The 21,364-nt window shown below is 44.5% G+C and overlaps 1 protein-coding gene across 2 annotated transcripts in view; it reads right to left on the bottom strand.

Moving 5' to 3' along the window:
* The window catches only part of LOC147620809 (protein IN CHLOROPLAST ATPASE BIOGENESIS, chloroplastic-like), a 62,810-nt gene that overhangs the window by 31,966 nt on the left and 9,480 nt on the right, over positions 1-21,364 (bottom strand). The window contains exon 2 of one of the 2 annotated variants that reach the window (XM_086825089.1): positions 1,991-2,074. The exons of the other annotated variant lie outside the window; for it this stretch is intronic. Coding sequence (XP_086681215.1) covers positions 1,991-2,074 — 84 coding nt within the window. The remainder of the gene's footprint in view (positions 1-1,990; positions 2,075-21,364) is intronic. 2 annotated transcript variants of the gene reach the window in all.

Below are 21,364 nucleotides of genomic sequence, written 5' to 3'. Positions count from 1 at the left end.
ACATCGGGTGATCAAGGCATTTCAATCGAACATAGTCTTTGCCCTCTAATCTTAATTAAGAGGAGAACCAAATTCTTCAATGTCATGACAATCCTCCCCTTTGGAAGAAAGTCGTCCTCAACTTTAAGTTCGTGATATCTGCAAAAAAAGTGAGAAAACCAAATATCTATACTCCCTTTTGACAATCAAGCATTTGATTTCCAAGCTTCGTGGATTTGTTTTCCATTCATAGTAATTCAAAATCATTCTTTAGTTCTCAAATTCATCTTTCAATGATTTTGGAGTTTGGGCCATCTTGTGAATACCTTCGGGATTTCTTTTTCCATCTTTGTTGAAGTCATTTTCCGCACAAAGAAACATCTAAATGATCTTAAGTTTGGTATGCGAGTAAAAATCCAAATCTTTGCAAATCAATGAACGATCAATCAATTTCATGGTATTTCTGAGATTCTTATATTAAGATCTAATTAAGGTTAACTGCGTGTATTATTTATATACAAGAGGAAGTCACTAAAAGGTTAACTAGCTGTGTTTATTTGTCATTAGTTTCTATCTTTGGAGAAGAGTAATAGAGTGCAGAAACTATCCAAATGCTGTGCTAGTGGAAAATATCAGCAGCCAGCAAGATAAAGGCTGATTTGCAGCATGAAAGCTTGTGAAAAATGAAACATGAGAGCTGCAATTTATAGATTTTGAGCTTCAAAGGGCTAAAATGGAAAGAATGGGCTGAAAATAACAAGCAAAGAAAGAAAGAGAAACAGTAATATTAGCATCTTCAAAAGACCCAATGGGTCTATGAGACCACCCACAACTGGTCAATTGAATAAAAATTGAACCAATTGGTGAGTGAAATCGGACAAGATTGAGTAAAAGTTCATTCCAAGGGAAAAAAATCAATAAATTAGAGAAAAAAATAATTGTAAGCACAAATTGGTAAAATGGATATAATCAAACAAATTGAACTCAATTGGCATAATTTGAAAGATAATCAGGCATAATAGAGCAATTGAGATGAAAATCAAACCAATTGAGTTAATGAACAGCCCACCGTCTTGTATGCTTCCTTTCCCCAGGAAATTTAAACTTGCTTTGAACATTGAAACAGCCCAATACTATTATAGGCTCCATAATCAACATCATTGGGCTTTTCAACAAGCTTTGATTTTGATTAATAAATTCACCAATCAAAAATCACAATACAAAGCTTGAAAATAGTTATGCACATAGGCCAAGGCTTAGCCATAAGACTCCACACTAGGGCCCAAGGGATATGTCACCACCCCTCCCTCCCCAAACCACACACACGCACACAAGCACACAAACAATCAAGCCCGGGTTTCATTAACCTTGCCAGAATGAGTACAAGGCTTATTCTCTTACACAAGTGTCCCCCATGCTAATTTTAGCATCTAGTCTAACTTTGAAAACTCTCTTCTGGGAAGGTAGTTTTCTTCTTTGGTCACTTCTAGGCAAAAGTTTACAAAAAGTAGCTTTGCATGTTTCTCATTTGAAAGATTGCACAAAAGACTTCTAATTTTCCAAGGGTATTTCAATCTAACGTACCCTCGCCCTCTTATCTCGATTTAGAGGGAAAACCCAATCCAATTCTTCAATGTCTTGATAGCTGAGAGGGCATTTGACAAAATAAGAATGGTTGTCAAAGGAGTAGGGTAGAAATCAAGGGAGGAAAGCCTCTTGACCTGTGGGGAAGGCCCTTTGATTGAAGGGCAAAAGCACACAACCAGATCAAAGGGATATGACCAGAGGGTCTTAGGTCATAAGTATTTGCAGTCTTGAGGGTAAAGACCCTCAAGACTGCAAATACTTATTCCCTACTCTTAAATAATTAAGCGATGAAAACATGCCATGAGGGTTGGAAGGGAGCCTGTAATAAAGTTTAACAAATATTAATAACATCAAACTCCACAAGGTGTACAGAAAGAGAAGGTTAACACCTACAAAATCTACATTGTAAGTAAGAAATATTAACCTCTTTCTTGCAAAACCTCGAGCATTAATTGAAGATTGGCTGGAGGATCCAAGAAAGCCACTTCTCTTATGAAAGCAACATGATCTGCAGAAATACTACCATGAACTTTTTCTCAAGGAAAACAACTACTCACATGCATAGAAGGTTGAAATTCTATAGTTAATGATAAACCAACAAATGATACACACTACCTGCATGTAGCAGAATCCTTTCTTTTGGATCCCCACAGTACAATATGACAAAAAAATGTTTATAAGCTGAGGCTTGAGAGCTAGCAAGAGGTAAGGCTGACTTCACAACCAACAAATGCAGACAGCAATAATTACATCTAAAGCATTGCTCCATAAAAATAAAGAGCAGATTTGAGATGTTGATGGTACAATGCATTCAGCTAAATATCTTATGTTGTATATACAGGGCTCACGTAATATTTCCTTCGACAGATTGTTTTTTTCATCCTTTTTTGACATCCAATTCACTCATAGATTGCATGTATCACTTGCTGGTCTCATAGACAATTTCGGTCCTATTATCATCTACAAAAGACCAAAGGATCTATGAGACTAAAAGTGTTACAATGTGTACATGAAGTGACAAAATCATGGGAAAATTTTTATTTACAAAATAAAATAAAAACCCAGCTAGAGAGAGTGTGAAAGAAACAAAGAAAGACATATATTAAGCGTCTACTAAAGACCCAATGGGACTATGAGACCAAAGTGATACAATAATGTTCATGGTATATCTCATCACGGAATGGAAACTAAAATAGAACAAATCAAAACTCTCACTGGAGTGATACAAAACTGTCCATGGAAATCTCATCATAGAATACAAGGAACATGAAACATGAGAGAAGCATCAGACCCCTATAGATGGGCTAATGAGCATGGCCGAGAGGTCTCCCTTGGCTACGTCACCCAGATGTTGGAATATATATCATCTCCAGAGGGTCTACATGTACCTTTTCATGCTTGTACTAGTCATTTTATGAGACCCTGCATTAGCATATTTTAGCATATATTATTTAGGATTTTTTCTACCATTTTTAGGCTTTTTATAGCATTTTTATGCTACATGATAGTTGTCGGCCTGCTACAACTGGCCGACCAGCTCATCGGAGGGATATATAAGGGTGCACACCCTTCCCCTCATATTCCATCTCATTCTTGCATATCTGCTCGAGGTCATTGGCAGTTGCAACAATCTCTTATGCTTGTAAGCACCTACGGGCTTCCCTCGTGCTCATTTTCAACAATAATCAATTGTTCCCAGCCTTCTATAGTTTGTGCTTTGGGCCTACAACCTGTTTTTGCTCTCTCTTTCATGATATCAGAGCCAAACGCTGATCTTCAGGTAAGGAATTGCTGCGTTTTTCTGATTGGAGCAAAGGCTTCATCAATTTGCTGAGTTTTCTGCATCTATACTGTTGGACTGCTGCATTTTTGCTGTTGGAGGCTGAAGCTCTCTTCTAGGTGCTGAGGACAAGGTTCTTGAGAGATTTGCTTTCTCTATTTCTCTTTTCCCACCCACCCTCCCTTTCTTCTTTCTCTCCTCTTGCTGTGCACAGCTTGAGAGGAGGCTATTTGCTGCTTTTTAGAGCCCTCTTGCTTCAAAGAAAGTTTCTTGTTAGAGGACATAGCTTCAGGAGATTTCTCTGATGCTGCTCCTTCTCCCGTTGATACTCCACCACCTTCACTACCTAGATCCCCTGCTCCCGCTCCACAAGTGGTTCCTCTTCCTAATCTTTCTTCTCTGAGTTTCTCTCATCCTGGTCTTGCTCCCATCCCTACCCATATACCATCCTAAAATCCTCCCCAAGTCAGTGACTCCATGAAGCTTACAGCAACCAACTATCATACAAGGTCTTTCTACACTCAGTGATTGCTGGAAGGAGCCGGTGTGTGGATGGCTATCTCCACACCTCACTGGGTGGACCTTGCTTTGAGAAGCATATTGGATGCTCGGGCTCGTCTTATCATCATCCATTGCATGACTCCATCTATACAGGCACAGTTTGTCTCTACCCAGAGTAATGCTCATCGAATGTGGACGGAGATCCAAAGGAGGTATGGGAGAGTTTCAACAATGAAGATTGCCAAATTGGAGTCAAATCTAGAGAAGCTTACAATCAATGAGTCAAATAACTTGATTGAGAAGATTGGAGAGTTCACCCGTATCACGTTGCGGCTTGAGGAGTATAGAAGCACCATCAACAATCCCATCCATAAACTTCTTGGTAAATTACCTACTTCCTTTGATTCTTTTAGAGATAATATTTATTTCCGTGATCCTCTCCCCCCTTTTGAGAAAGTTGTGAGTTATCTCCACGACAAGTGCATGCTTCGCGGAAAAGGCAAGTCGGAGTCTGCTTTTGTTGCCTCTGACAAGGGCAAAGGCAAAGGCAGAAAAGGAAACTCCAACAACAACAACAAAAACAAAGGCAAAGGCAAGGGTAAACAAGATTCAAAGGACAAAAGCAATGAATGTGATTACTGTGGCAAGACAAGTCATACTGAGGCTCACTGCTTTACTCGTCGTGATGACTCTTGAGCAGCGAAAGCCAAGCATAAAGCCCAGGATGCTTCTAAAGCATCTGACAAGGACAACACCAAAGGTAAGGGCAAGGATAACGTTTCAGAGAAGGATCTTCCAAAGTTGCATACATGGTAGTCACAGATACATCCTCTTCTTGAATCTTCACAAGATTCACTCCTCGTGGATCACAGAGATGACTTCTCCAAAAGAGGTCAGTGACTCACCTGAAGCGGTGGAATGAGTTGGTGATAGTGGTGCTCCTCCCCACATGACCAATCAAGCCCGTATCTTGGAGAACTACCAGACTTTCTCTTCTTCAGTTCGTATCGGCGACAACTCCTTGCTTCCTGTCATCAGTGTTGGTAATGTTTCTTTGGGTTCCTCTGCCACATTACATGATGTTTTACATGTACTACGGATTTTCAAAAATCTGTTTTCAGTGTACAAAGCTTCTCAACAGGGACTTGGTGTGTACTTTGATGATGAGGTCATTGAAGTGATTGACAGAAAGACTCTCTCGGTTGTTGCCAATGGAGTCCATGATGGGGGTCTCTACAAGATCACCAACTTTTCTCCCCCTTGATGGCTTCGGTTTCTGAGGCAGATACTCAACTATGGCATTCTCGCTTCGGTCATGTTCCCATTGCTGCCTTACAGAAGTTCCATTCTCAACACGTTGTCAGCGGACTACCTCAGCTCAGGTCCCTTTCACACATTTGCTCATCTTGCATGATGGGCAAGCATCATCAAGATGCATAGCACTTTTAGGCTACATGATAGTTGTTGCCCTGCTACAGCTGGCCGACCAGCTCATAGGAGGGATATATATGGGTGCACACCCTTCCCCTCATATTCCATCTCATTCTTGCATATCTGCTGGAGGTCATTCACTGTTGCAACAAACAGTCTCTTATGCTTGTAAGCACCTACGGGCTTCCCTCGTGCACATTTTCAGCAATAATCAACTGTTCTCAGCCTTCTATAGTTTGTGCTTTGGGCCTACAACCTATGTTTGCTCTTTCTTTCACTAGCAAGGTAGCTCAATGGCGATGGAGCGTATTTTGGATCTAGAACTGAAGAGGGGATCGTGGCAGACATGCAGGGACATCAGGCACGCTGGAATGCGGAGGCCCACTCTGAGGTAACTCCTATAAGCCTAACGGAGCGTGCAGTGACAGATGCAACCACGTGTACGAGAGATAAAGATAGAGAGAGAGAAGGGGGAGAGAGAGAGGTGGGAATAGGGGTTTCACACAGTATACCATGCTGAGCGGGGAATAGGCCCCGCTCCCTCTTTAGGAATTTATTTCATGAACAATCCACAGGCTTTTCCAAGCCAGGACCATACAACAAATGAATACAATATCAAAAAAAGGTGTCGATGTCGAGGTCAGGCCGAGTCAATGTCGGGCACAAGATAACTGATGCCGAGCTCACCACAAGGATGACCCACAAGAGACATACAGGCTAGTACAAAAATCCAATGAATCAAATTGATGTCCCCAAATATCCACAAAGCTCTCTATATTCAGTCTAGACAAAATCAATCCCAAGAAAGCAAACACCAGGGTGGTGAATATGTGATCCTGAAAGGCAACCTCTACTTCTTGGGTGTTTGGAGAAGCTGGCGGTGGCGCTCTAAGGTGGTGCAGTCAACGCTATTGCAGGCACAAGCAGTGATTCCCTTGAGAGCAACGCAGGTGGCGACTTTTCTTGCAGGTGGCGTCTTCAGCGCTGGAGACTCTGCAGTGGTGGCAAGGGGCACTTTTATTAGCACTACTAGCTAGTACCGACGGCGACTGGGGGTGGCAGCAAAAGCGACTGCAATAAGCACAGTGGTGGCACAGCCTAGTTAGTCAAGGCGCACAGGAGTGGCAGCTGGAGGCGCAGGTGCACAGAAGCGGCAGCCGGAGACGCAGGCACACAGAAGCGGAGACACAGACACACAAAAGCAACAGGCAGAGGCACGGTCGACGCTAGTCATTGGGCGGTGTAGAGGCGGTGACAGGAGGCAGAAAACTAGCTCTAGGCAACAGAGCACTAGCAAAGGCTAGCTCTAGGCGACGGAGCACCGGCGGAAGTTGCGGCGACGTTGGCAGAACGGGCGGCGATGCCAACGGCGGTGGCTTTACAACAGTGGTTGGGGAGGAGATGGGTGCTGCTGGGGTGGCTGCCGCCGGTTGAGGTGGAGTAGATAGGTAGTGTGTGGAGAGAGGGTAGTGGATGATGAATCTTCACGAGATCCCTTTCAAGAATCTCCACGAGTACTTGTCTATGCCTCACCAAGAGAATATTGGCCCCTTATATACTTGATGGGGAACCACGCTTTGCCACACTTTGCTTTTCTTTTAAATATTATTTTAATAATAGCCAAAGTTCTTGATTTGCTTTTACAATCTTCAGGGTCTTGCTTTTGGCCCTGGAGCAGCTTTTTGAAAAAGCGGCTTTTAGCTTTTTGATCCAGTTCGATGTCCTCTTTCCAACGGTGCCCTCAGCTTTTTGGTCAACAAAGTTTGACTTTTGCTTTTTCTTGCTTTTTGACCAAGACGGGTGCTTTTTTCAATTCCAGCTGTTAGGAACCTATTCCAATGTGTCAATTATCATGTCCATGTGTACGGTCATGAGTTCTATCATGTGAAAAGAGCTTGGAGGACCAAATAGTTACATTCCCTTCCTCTTACGTCACAGTTGTCTTCAGCTGTGGTATGCATATGATCGTGATACTAGCCCCATCTAGTGCTCTTGTGCGTCTAGTCTTTCCTCATATACGTGGTGCCTTCTGCTCCTCTGGCAACATCTTTATGTTTTTTTGACCAATGTCCTTGTTCTTGATTGTACATACATACTCACCTTCCGCAAAAACTAGACACAAGCTAGTCAACAAACAAGTATACATCATTCGCATCTCCTCGATATTCCAGGTACTAGCCAGGTAAGTCTAGAGCCCAGTGGACTATCACATGCCATAAATCCAAGAATTGTCCACGCATCAAAAATAGCACACAAAGTCAAAGAAATTCAAACATACATCAATATGCAATGCACAAGTAATGATCCTCCTGTTCATGGATTGTCCTGTCTGGTTTCATTGAAACCGTGCTAAGCCATCTGGTCACTAGGACTGCTCAGTCTACCCTCGAGGCCATCTGGTCACTATGACTGTCCGAGAGTTCATCAATAGTCATCTCAACCATCTGGTCGCATTGACCACCCGACTATGAAATCCAATACAATCATCTGGGCCATCTGATCGCAATGACTGCCCAATTGCGAAATCCAATATATCTGGCATTGTTGCCGTCCAATGGATCTTCTGGCATCGTTGCCTCCCATATACAAATCTTGCAATTCCATTTCAGTATAAATATATACAATAAAGAGGGCTAAAGGTACAATCCCTCCCTCTTTAATCTGTCTTGATCACAAGAAGTTTCAAGCTTGTACTTCAAATACATCTGGACCAACTACTTCCTCATAAGCTCGAAGAATATCTGGGCAGTCCTTGAAGCACTCTTCTGGCATCCATTTCGCATCCATAGGTGAATAGTTCTTAAACTTCAACAGGAATTTCCTGACCACTGTCCTTCCTCTTTTTCTCACAGAATGGAATACAATCTGTTCCAGCTGTAAGATTTCTTCTTGTTCTTCCACTTCTGGTGGATTCTCCAGTACAAGCTCCTCTAGGGGTAGTCCTGTATATGGCTTCAATAAACTAACATGGAAGGCATTATGTATCCTCCAATGGTCTAGAAGGTCCAAACAATAGCATACATCGTTGATCTTCTTGGTAACCTGAAAAGGTCCATAATATCTGGAGAAAATCTTGGGTTCCTTGAGCTCCTTAGCTTTTAACTTTCTAAGTTTTGCTTTTTCAAATCGCAATAACACCCAATCCCCTTCTTCAAAAGTGACCTTCCTTCTGTGCTTATCTACAGCTTTCTTTTGCTTGGCTTAAGATGTCTCAATAGCCTTCCGGACCTGTGCAAAGGCCGTATCCAAATCTCAAACAAACTCATCCGCATGGAAGATCTCTTCCTTGGTCTTCAAAATAGGCAACAACAATGGTTTGCCATAGATAATCTCAAAAGGAGCTTTGCCTGTCAAAGAGTAAAGAGTGTTGTTATTATAGGCAAACTCAACCAATGACAAGTACTTCTCCCATTGATCCTTTTGCTTCAAGAGCATAACACTTTAGCATATCCAAAATAGTATGGTTTGCAATCTCACTTTGTCCATCTGTTTGAGGATGATAAGCCGAAGAAAAACTCAGCTTTGTCCCCATATTGTCAAAAAGTGCTCTCCAAAAGAAACTGGTAGTCTGAGGATCTCTATCCCCTACAATGGATTTGGGTAATCCATGATGCTTAAAAATCTATTGAATAAACAATCTTGCCATATGATCAACGTGGATGGTCTTCTTTACTCGAATGAAGTGGGCTTGCTTATTACTGAACCTGTCAATAATAGTCCATATTCCATCATTCACAAATCCTGACTTTGGTAACCCAAAAATGAAATCCATAGCAATACTTTCTCATGGAATATTCGGAATTGGCAAAGGTTGTAGCAATCGTGTGAACTTTTGTCCATCAAACTTGACCTTCTGACAAACCAAACATTTTCGAACATATTGCTCAATATCCCTTCTTATGCTAGGCCAAAAGAAATAACTTTCCAAGGCCTAAGTTGTTGTCATGATACCCCTATGTCCCATATAAGGTGGGGCATGGCATTCTTCCATTACTTTTAGTCTCAAATCCTTGGTCACACATAAACGGGTTTGCATCATAAGAAACCCTTCCTTGATGACGTAAGAAGTCACCAAGTCTCCATTCTGCAACCTGTCCCAAATGTCCTTGAAATCTTCAGCTGTAGCATAAAGATCTTTCATCATAGTGAAGTCCAAATGATATCCCATAGAAACTGCATGGGTCATGGGTCTTCGAGATAGAGCATCTGTTACTTTGTTGTCTTTCCCATGAGTATGTATAATCTGAAAATGAAATTGGGCCAAATAGCTAGCCCATCTTATATGCTCTTCTGATATCTTAGGTTGAGACATAAAATACCTAAGACTTTGATGATCTGTCTTAATAACAAACTCAACACCCATAAGATAGTGCTTCCAATCTTCAAGGCATGAATGATAGCCATCAATTCTTTCTCGTATGTGAGTGTGGTCTTTTCGGTTCCTTGAAGTTTTCGACTCTCATAGGCCACAGCATGGCCCTCTTGGTTCAAGACTACCTCCTGAAGCATCACACTCTACCATGAATGGCTTTGACAAATCTAGAATAATCAATACTAGTCCTTTGCTAACATAAAACTTTAGTGCTTCAAAGGATTCTTTTTCAGCTTTGGCCCACCGAAATCCCACAGCTTTCTTTGTCAAATCATGTAGTGGACTTGCTACCATAGCAAACCATCCTGTAATAAGAGCATAAGCCAAGGAAACTTCAAACTACATGAACACTAGTCAACTCTGGCCATTCCACAATAGCCTTGACCTTTTCTAGGTCCATCCTGACCCCTTCCTTGGACACTATATGGCCCAAGTAGTGATTCTCTGACAAAAAGAACTCAATGTTCTTGCAATTCACATACACTTGTGCTTCCGCAATTCCTAAAATACCATATCCAAGTGCTTCCGATGCTCTCCTTCATTCTTTGAATGTACAATAATGTCATCAAAGAAAGTAGCTACAAACTTTCTATGTGCTCGAAATATTCTTTCCATCAGTCACTTGAAGGTATCCGGGGCATTGGTAAAGACCAAAAGGCATCACCAAATACTCAGAGTCCAAAGGTAGTCCTGAATGCGGTCTTATGAATATCCTCTCGAACAATCCTAACTTGATGGTAATCACTCTTCAAGTTGATCCTGCTAACGATAGTGGCTCCATCCAATCTATCCAAGATATCATCAATCCTAGGAATAGGAAACCTATTCTTTACAGTGATCTTGTTAAGAGCCCTGTAATCAATACACATATGCCAAGAACCATCCTTTTTCTGAACCAATAAGACTAGGGAGCAAAAAGGTGACGAGCTAGGTCGAATCAAACCCTTTTCCAAAAGCTCGGTCACTTGCTTCATAATCTCCTCTTGTTGAGCCTGACTCACTCGATAAGGAGGTCTGTTAGGAGGTGAGCTTCCTGGCATGATGTCAAGCTTATGATCTTCCGGTCTCTTTGGAGGTAGCTCTCCTGGAAGAGTATCTGCAAAACAATCCTTATACTTCTTTAGGAAATCTTTCCTTTCATGATCAAGAGTTGAGAGTGACTCATCACCCTCAGAGTCCTTTGGATCTCTTATATATATCAAGTACGAGGAAATAGATTGCTTTATTGCTCTAGGAACTTGTACATGACTAATGAGTGGAATAGAATTCCCCTCAACTCCTACATCAAAAGTTACATTCTTGCCTTTAAAAGGAAACCTAATCTTATTTCCAACCCAATCAATGGCCGGATCTATCTTCTTATGCCGCGGCTTGCAAGGTTTTAGGTTCCATCATATAGACTGCTTGCAAAAGCTTTGGTTGCAATCCATTGACAAACTTTCGCATTTCCATCAATGGTGGGATAGGAGTATATGAGGTAAACTTCAATGAGACAGTTGAAAAGTTATTAAGATATGTTGCCACACTTTCTCCCGCTTTTTTCTTTACTTCATCCCATTCCTTTTGTACATCTGCCTCGAAGGTTGCGGGAAGGAACTTCTTGTTGAACATGGTTTTGAAATCAGCCCATGAAGTAGGCTTGGTCCCATCTTGGACCACTTTTAGCCACCAATTCAAGGCAGCATCTTTTAAGAGCATACGAACCGTGCGGAGTTTGGACTTTTCGGAGAGATCCTCTCCTCCAAAGGTGGCATCAAACTGTTTGATGAAGGATAGAGCTTTTTGGGTGTCCCACTTTCCATAAAAGGTATCAAACTTTATGCTTTTCTCTCCCGGCTTGAAGTCCACTTTGCCGGTTGAAGGCTCCTTTGTCTTCTTCTCTTTTGCTAGGCCTGAAGAAGCTGCATCCGATAACGCAGATCTAGGGGTAGCTTCTCTCTGTCCTCCATGAGTGATGGATCGGGTGACTTTGGGTTCTTCTCTAATGGTAACCCCTTTACCTCGTAAGTATGCTTTGGCGGCTTCCACACCTTCAACTTCGGTGGTCTGGTCTTTGATAAAGTCTTCGAGCATCTGAGCTCTTCTATAGTCTTGTTCCTTCTTGGCTCTCCAAGCTAGGAACTCTTCTTCTTGAAGATAATTTTTAAACTTTTGAAAGTTTCGATATTCAGCTGATGTCATGATTGCAGTCTCATGAGAACCAGATAGGTGACCTTGGATCCCTCCTTGATGCTCTAGGTTGGCTTTATAGTTGTTCCCTTCTTGAGGCCCTTGGTCTCCCTCGACTCTTGACATGGTTTTGTCACCCCAGAAAAGATTTCTTCAAGAGAAATCCTTGCTCTGACATCACTGTAAGCCGAACGGAGCGTGCAGTGACAAATGCAACCACGTGTACAAGAGATAAAGAGAGAGAGAGAGAGAGATGGGAATAGGGGTTTCACACAGTACACGCTTAGCGGGGAACAAGCCCTGCCCCCTCTTCAAGAATTTATTTCAGGAACAATCCACGGGCTTTTCCAAGCCAAGACCAATACAACAAATGAATACAATATCAAAAAAAAGTGCCGATGTCAAGGTCGAGCCGAGTCGATGTCCAAGCACAAGATAACTGATGCCAAGCTCACCACGAGGATGACCCACAAGAGACATACACCGGGCTAGTACCAAAATCCAATGAATCAAACTGATGTCCCCCCAAATATCCACACAGCTCTCTATATTCAGTCCGGACAAAATCAATCCCGAGAAAGCAAACACCGAGGTGGTGAATATGTGATCCCAAAGGCAACCTCTCCTTCTTGGGTGTTTGGAGAAGCTGGCGGCGGCGCTCTAAGGTGGCGCAGTCGGCGCTGCTGAAGGCGCAAGCGGCGATTCCCTTGAGGGCAGCGCAGGTGGCAACTTTTCCTGCAAGCGGCATCTTCAGTGCTCGAGACTCTGCAGTGGTGGGACAAGGGGTGCTTTTATTAGCACTGCTGGCTAGTACCAGCGGGCGACTGGGGGCAACAGCAAAAGCGGCTGCAATAAGCACATTGGTGACGCAACCTAGTTCGTCAAGGCGCATAGGAGCGACAGTGAGGCGCAAGCGCACAGAAGCGGCAGCCGGAGGCGTAGGCGCGCAGAAGCAGCTGCTGGAGACGCAGCTGGCACTCGTCAATGGGCGGTACAGAGGCAATGACGAGGCGAAAATTGACTATAGGCGGTGGAGCACCGGCGGAAGTGGCAGCGACGCTGGCAAAACGGGTAGCAACGCCGGCGACAATGGCTTTGCAACAGTGGTTGGAGAGGAGATGGGCGCTACTCGGATGGTTGCCGCCGGCTAAGGTGGAGTAGATAGGTAGTGTGTGGAGAGAGGGTAGTGGATGATGAATCTTCACCAGATCTCTTTCAAGAATCTCCACGAGTACTTGTCTATGCCTCACCAAGAGGAAATTGGCCCCTTATATACTTGAGTCTCCCTCTCGACACTCTGAGACAATGAAATGAAACACGTATCTTGCAGACCTCTCCTCCCTAAGTCTCCGTATGAGCTCCCTAGCTCTGAAGACGCGCTCAGCTCTCCCTCTCGACACTCTGAGGACAGTGGGATGAAACACGTATCTGGCCAACCACAATCCACATGGCATGGGACATGTGAACATTCAAGTAGCCTGGCTACTGTCCATGTGCAGTGGGTGTAGAGGCCGGAAGATCTAATCGGATAACCTGGTTGGTGTCCTCATGATAGAGCTAGAGAAAAGGGGAGTCTAAACTATACTAAAAAGGTGGGAGGCGGTCCATGCGGACCCATGTCCTGAGAACCAAGTGGAAACTCGGGCATAACATACTCTAGGATGGCCCTCGAGTGCTAGTTGTCTCGAGGACTCCGGCGCAAGCCTCAAGTACCTATGGGGATCCATGTTTGATGCGATGGAGGTATGTGACTGTTTGGAAGAGTGCATCCACTACCATCACGGCTACAACAAACTCTGCCTGCATAATTTGGTTTTGGATTGATGGCCTGCTCTGTGGATCATATGGGAGAACATCATGACAGGGGGCCTCTCAATTCGCTGGCAATCCTCAACGGATAAACATGGCCCCCCCAGAAGGTTGCTCTATACATCAACGCTGGTGTGGCGAGGGTGTCAAAATGCCAACTTTCGTCCTAGACTCTTGGAAGTGTGACTGGAAGCACACTCAAGTAAGCTCAAGGCTGCATATCCCACTGTCACACTGGCATGTGCTGCAAAAACCATGGTAGCGTGGGCCATTGAAAGTGACACCAAGGTAGACATAGGATGAGACAATCGCCACAGGAATGAGGCAGATTCATCACAAAATCTATAGATATATCCTCGAAAGGTCCTTCCACAATCGGCAATGGTTGTAACAATCGTACTTTCTTCCCACGGGGAGCTTTCACCTTCTGTTAAATCAAACAGTGTTGCACAGGTGTGAACATGTCTCGCCGCATCCTTGGCCAACAAAACTGCCTTTCTAACTTCTCCAAAGTCAAGTTCATGCCCCTATGACCCCCAGTAATGACATTGTGACCTCAAAAGTCGCCCATAGAGGAAGGGCTTCCAATCCTTAAGGGCCTGTATCACCGCGACGAGCTCCAATCGAGTAGTTCTTTTCAGCAGGAATCAGCTTACGGGACATGTAAGACCGCTCCTATAGCAATGTTACATCGGTGATCACCTGAAATGGGTCATCCCAAGAGGCTAGTGCTAAGCAAGGAGCCTCAGATAATGCAACCTTAAGGTCCTCGAAAGCCTATAATTCACGAGGGGTCGTGTGAATACGTTGCCTCCGAGTCTTGACACCTTTAAGCAGATCACTGAGAGCTATCGAGACATTTGAAAATTTGTCGATGTGGGTGGAATATGCCTGGCAAATGCCCACAAACGACTGTCAATCTTCAAAAACACCTTAGCTTGATCAAGCTCTCTAATATGTAGTCAATCCGAGGAATTAAAAACTTGCTTTTGACTGTCACCTTATTGAGAGCACGATAGTCTACGCAAAGTCGAGAGGATCCATCTCCTTTTTGACAAAAGGATCGGGGCTACGAAAACGGAGACACTAGAGCGTATGAAACCAGATTGCAGCAACTCATGGAGCTGACGGTCCAACTCTGTTTCGATGGCCTTGCTAAGGCGACATGGAAACTTGCTTAGGAGTTCAATTTTGTGGTCCTCCGGTCTAGATGGTGAGAGCTTAGGGGGAAGATTGTCTCGAAGAAAGATCTTCTAGAACCAGTCATGCAAGGCCTTGTACTTCTGAGAAGCATTAGCAACTGTTTAGGTGGTTTGAATATAGATCACTGCACATTGTGCACCTTTCTGAATCTCTCGTTTTGCTTGGATATGGCTAATGACCAAAAAGTTAGGTATCCCGGGGCCTTGGACCATAGTGGCACCCGGTTTGCGCACCGCCTAGGCGGTCCGGTTCGATACGGACGGTACGATGGAGGTGCGGTCATATCTAGTCAACTATTTTATTATTATTATTTTTTGACCATTTTTTTGGCCGTTTCTTGGGCTTTTTGGGGACTGTTTTAGGCTTTTAGCCTTTGCTTGCATCCTATATAATAGCCCCTCCCCCAACCCCATCCTCACAACTTCAAGTGCTCAACCCTCCCCTCACAAGTGCTCATTGCTCAAGAGTCAATCGACTCAACCCTCTCCCTCAAGCTCTCCTTCAAGCCTTTCTCCCCTCTAGGCTCTCTCAAGCATCTCCCTCTTCTTCACGCCTCCCCCTCAAGCCTCTCACTCTTCCTCAAGCCCCTCCCTCCCTCTCCCTCTCTCTCTCTCCATCCCCTGCACACCCAGATTCAGCTTTTTTATTCAGTACTTTTTCATTTTGTTGGGATGACAGAGGATACCCCATACAGGTACTCCGATTTGTCTCATAGGCCGAGTTCGGTCTTTTGGAAGACGTTAATAAAATCTTTCTTTCTTTCTCTCCCTCTTGCTCAAGCCTCTCCCTCCCTCTCCCTTTCCTTCTCCCAGGACCCCTCTCTCCTCTTTCACCATGAGAGCAAAGCACGAAGCCTGTACTTTGCATGCCATTATCCATGAGAAGAATGAGGGGAAGTCAGGGGCATGAAAGTGGACTTGCAAGTATTGTGGCAAGGTCTACACTGTAGTGCCACTAGGCTTCTTGCACCTCTCTCCAAGATAGGGGGCAAATTGCACCTTGCAAGATGATCCCTCAAGACATTGCCGATGGCAATGTGAAGAAGTATGTAACATGCGGAAGCTTCGGGGAAGATCAGTAACTTCAATGCTTAGAAATCAGCACACTTCGCGACGGAATTAACGCACAAAACTGAATGAAGATGTGCAGAAAATAGAGAGATAGGGAGGGAGAGAAGAGAGGACGCAGTATTGGGTCCCAAATACCCTCTGTAGGGCCCCCACCACGGATGGTGTATTTGCTTTATTAGAATGATGTAAATCTGAAAGAAAATACAAGAAAACTTGACCTCTCTTGGCTGAGAAATCTCTGTCCTTGACCTGCACTCCTTCACCCCTTTGCGTTAGCAAGCCCTTGGCTGTCCTGGCCTACTTGAGCACTTGGTGAATTATGAGATAACACAAATGGATTGTGGCTCTCCTATTTATACTACTCCCAATAAGCAGTCGGCCAGTTCTAAACCAGGCGGCCAGTATATATTCTGCCCCATGACTTAATATAAGCATTAAATGCTAGAAAAATCCTATAAAAAGCTGCGCTTCTTTCCCTTGTTGGCTGGGCATCAGGCACCTGATTTAAGACAGGTTTGGGCACTGTTTCTAGGCTGTTTGGGGACTGGGCAGCCTGTATGGGCTGCCCCATACTTGCCCTTACAGCCATAATTAGGCTGTACAGCCTGTAGGATTCCCCTAGCTACCCTTAGGGCTGTCCTACAGCCACTCCATGGCTGGTGGGTTCAGCCAAGGCCTTCCTGGCCTTCATGGGGGTGGTTTTACACCATCCCCATGCCCACACAAAGACTCGGGGTAGCCCTATGGGCTGGCCCCTTTTCCTAAAAGCAAACCCTAACTACCTACACAATGATCTGGCATCCAGTACCATACCAGATACACAGAATCACTGACATCATTCCAGAGGAAGACTCACAGCGCAGGCTGGCACTGTTTCATGTGCAAGACAGTGCACACTTGACCTTGGACTCATGTGCAGGATAATGCACACCTGACCTCGGATGACTGGGATGGATCCTTGGATGACTCGTCCCGGACTGGGCTCACATGGGACCAGTTTACCATCCGAGGTCCTGCACCTTTTGTACAGATATGTCTACGTGGCATCCAAGTGCGGGATGCACGTGACATCCCCTTCTGCTTAACTTGACGGAAGCTGCATAGCCTCCAAATAATCCGTCAATAATGCCGGATAGTCTTCGAAAAACTTTGTCAAGCCATACCGCTTCGTAGGTCCCTCGATCCTGAAACTACGTGCGGAACTGTCTTTGCCTTCGGCCGGAGCCATGCTTGAAACGGTACAGAAGGATCTGTTCTGGAACCATAACTTCTGCTTCATCAATAATAGCTGGTTCCGCCTCGTCTTTAACTTCTGAAGGGATAGGATCTACATATGGCTTTAACTAATTGACGTGAAACACATCGTGCATAGTCCAACTTGGAGGTAGCTTTAATTGCATAGACACCTCATTAATCTTCTTCTGGATGGGAAAAGGTCCGAAGCTCCTAAAAGACAACTTTGGGCATCGCTTGCCCACATGTTTCAACCTTTGCTTCATAATCCGAAGATAAACCCAATCCCCTTCCGAAAACTTCATATCCTTTCGGTCTTTATTGGCCTGTCGACGCCTCTTGCGCTTTAGCCAATCTGTCTTTTACTGACTCTAGAATCTACTGGTAAGACTCCGTCACTCTGTTCGCTTCAGGTACAGGAGACGAGGTCCTGGTCAAAAACGACTGGAAAGGTCTTCCAAACGCTACCTCATATGGAGTCCTGCCAATAGCTGAAGAAAAAGAATCATTCAAAACAGCTTGAACTAAAGGCAAATAAGATTCCCACTTACCTTGCTGATCGTGGACATAACAGTTCAGCACATCAAAGGTCAACTGGTTGTATATCTCTGTCTTGCCATCCGTCTGTGGATGGAATGCACTGGAAAAATTCAATTTAGTACCAAAGTTATCAAACAATGCCCTCCAAAAATGACTGGTAAACTTGGCATCTCAGTTTGACACTATGGTCCTGGGAATCTCGCCAATCAGGTACCAATGCCGAATGAACAACTGGCAACATCCTCGGTGGTCACATTGGCCCTGCAAGGAATAAGCATAACAAATTTGCTAAATCTATCAACTATAGTTAAGCACCGAGTATTATGCTTACTCGGATTGGGAGGCAGATTCGTGACAAAGTCCATTGAAATATCTTGGAAAGGACCCTCAGGAATTGGCAAGGGCTGTAATAACCCTATCTTCTTTCCGCGAGGAGCTTTCACCTTTTGACAAATATCTCAGCGTTGTACATATGTAAACACATCTCACCTCATCTTTAGCCAATAATATTGCCGTTCCAATTTCTCCAGAGTCGAATTCATGCCCCCATGACCACCAGTAATGGCGTCATGGGCATCATGGAGAAGAGCTGCCCTGAACGACTTCATGACACACAATCAACCTTTGTAGAAAAGCCAACCATCGCGTATCAAAAAGTGGCATGGTCCTGTGGCATCCAATGCCTGTTTCCACTATGTACCGAATTCCTCGAAATCTGCGTACGTGTGCTTCATGTCATCTAATCCTGTACCAACAAGATCGAGTCTAGTGGTCTGAATCGAAGTCACTTGTCCCTTCCTACTCAAGGCATCGGCCACTAGATTGGCCTTTCCTGGAAGGTACTCAATCATACCACCGAATTGCTGGAATATCTAGCTCCAGCGGTGTTGTCGATCACTCCACTGTGCACTTGGCATTGTCTGAATCCAGCGTAATGCCTGATGGTCAGTGCGAACCTCAAAGTCACCGCCATAAAGAAAATGTTTCCAATGTTTCAAGGCTTGTATAATTGCTAGGAGTTCACGATCATAGATTGAGTAATTTTTCTCTGCGGGCAATAACCTACGAGACATGTAAGCTACTAGATGACCATTCTGTTGTAGCACACCTCCAATTGCGATGTTACTCGTATCTGTGATCACCTGAAATGGCTCGTCCCACGAGGCAAGTGCTAAAGAAGGCGCTTCTGATAAAGCCACCTTGAGGTTCTTGAATGCCTCCAACGCTCGTGGAGTCATTCGAATCTGTTGCCTTCTTGTCTTCACTCCCTTTAGCAAATCGGTGAAATCTGCCGAGAGGTCAGAAAACTTGTCTATGTGGATGGAGTATGCCTGGCATATACCCACAAAGGATCTGATGTCATAGGCTGTCAGAGGTATTTCCCAATTGACAATCTCGGCCACTTTAGCCAAATCAAGTCGAATGCCTTTGACACTAATTATGTATCCCAAGTAATGCACCTAGAACAGATAAAATTCCGACTTCTTTTCATTGACGTAGAGCTCATTGCTTTCTTGCAACTTAAGGACTTTCTCCACATCAATGTCATGCTGCTCAACCGTAGCTGAAAATACCAGTATGTCGTCCAAAAATATAAACATACTTTTTCTAATCAAATCCCGGAAAACACGCATCATCATGCGGTTAAATGTAGCTGGGGCGTTCGTCAAGCCAAATGGCATGACCACAAATTCATAGTGGGCCCGTTCCATACGAAAGGCTGTCTTGGGGATGTCCCCCTCCACAATCCTCACCTGGTGGTACCAACTTTTTAAATCAAGTTTCGAGAACACCTTTACTCCATTCAGCCTCTTGAGAATATAATCAATTCGAGGCATCGGGAATCTACTCTTGATAGTCAGCTTATTGAGTGCACGATAATCGACACACAATCGAGAAGACCCATCTTTCTTCTTGACAAATAAGATCGGTGCTACAAATGGTGACACGTTTGGGCGGATGAAGCCAAATTGCAACAATTCTTGGAGTTGGCGGTCCAACTTCCATTCCATTCCATTGCCTTGGAAAGGCGATACGGAAACTTGCTCGGAGGTTCCGAGCCTGGGAGGAGGTCAATCTTGTGGTCCTCCGGTCTGGACAGGGGAAGCTAGGAAGCGAGACTGTCCCGAAGAAAAATCTTCTGGAACTTTTCATGGAGAGCCGAGTACTTCTCGAAAGCACTGGCCATCGTCTGGGCTGTCTAAATGTATATCATCGCACAATGTGCGCCTTTCCTGACTGCTCGCTTAGCCTGTAAGTGGCTTATGAGCGGAAAGTTCGTAATTCCTGGCTCACACTTAATGGTCACTGGGGCGTTTGACATATTCCGATTGATCTGGAACGTGTGCTTGTCCCACTTGACATCGGGAAGAAACTTGTCAAACCACTGAATACCCAAAATTATGTCTGCTCCTACAAGAGAGGCAACCATAAAATCACGCACAAACTCTATGCCCTGAATAACTAATTTAGCACCTAGAGCTTCATATTTGACGCTCGTTGTCATGCCTGTGCTAAAACTTTCAACCTGTTTGTCCACCGAAGTCAGGTCGAAACGGGCACACCTAGCCGCCTATTCCGTGACCACATCCTCCGTGCTGCCGCTGTCAAACAAGACAACGACTCTCTGGCCACCTATGTAGCCAAAGGACTTGAGCAATTCGTTGCGCTCATACTCCTGGTCATGGGCGCCCTTCTGCTTATCTTTGAGTTCCCGGCTAATAATTGCTCCAACTGAAGCACCGGGATTTGAAGAACTAGGGGCAGCCACTAGGGTCTATGTGGGAGCTAAGCTCACCATGGAAGCTGTGGAGACAGCAGCCGGCCTTTGGAGGCTTCTTAGGACACTCCCGAGAAGTATTGTCACGTGCACACCAGTCAGGTGTACAGTGACATGGCATCATTCTATGGCATCATTAGCATCATCAGGAGTCATCAGGCATTATTCAGGCATTTATGCAATTTTATAGGCATTTATGAGGCAGCCGACTGGCTTTATTGGTATTTTATGGGAGATATGTACTGGCCGACTGCAGCCCATCTGGCCGACCAGCCCTCTCACCCATATATATTCAGTCATTCAGGATCATCTTCAGCAACATAATCAGCAAGCGCATCCTCCTCTGGATCATCATGCGTTTCAGCCCATCATCATCAGTATCATCCATTCAGCATTCAGCACTCAGTCCCTCAGCGTTTCTACTCCAGAAGGGCTGAGAACATCATCACATATCAGTTCAGCAGTGTGTTCTCCAACGCATCTCCTCCAGGAAGCATTGGGAGCATCATATCCAGTTAACGCATCAAGCATTCAGCAAACGCATCATCATCAGCCATCAGATCTGCGTTTCATCATCAGGTCAGCATTCAGCATCTGTTCCAAAGCCTCCCTTCAGCGTTTCCTTCCCAGGAGACAAGGGAAAGAGTGGACAGCAGTTCATCCCGCATATTCAGCATATAGGCAGCATATTCAGCAGTACAGATCCATTTGGATCTCATTGTAACCGCATTCATTCATCTAATATAGCTGCATTGCATTGACACCAATTTGTCTATCTCTTAATCATCATTAAGTGCAGTTTAGTCAGACTAAGGTTGTGATTACTACGGTCATAAGCTCTCACATGTCACATTGGTATCAGAGCGTTACAGGGTAACCAGCCTTAGAGCATGTTCATTCCATCAGTCATT

The sequence above is a fragment of the Cibotium barometz genome, chromosome 31 (assembly GCF_041138505.1).
Source record: "Cibotium barometz isolate CiBa-2024 chromosome 31, ASM4113850v1, whole genome shotgun sequence".
In the NCBI taxonomy this organism is placed as follows: Eukaryota; Viridiplantae; Streptophyta; class Polypodiopsida; order Cyatheales; family Cibotiaceae; genus Cibotium; species Cibotium barometz.
The sequence above is the reverse complement of the archived record's forward strand: the minus strand, read 5'-3'. Positions and strand labels throughout refer to the sequence as shown.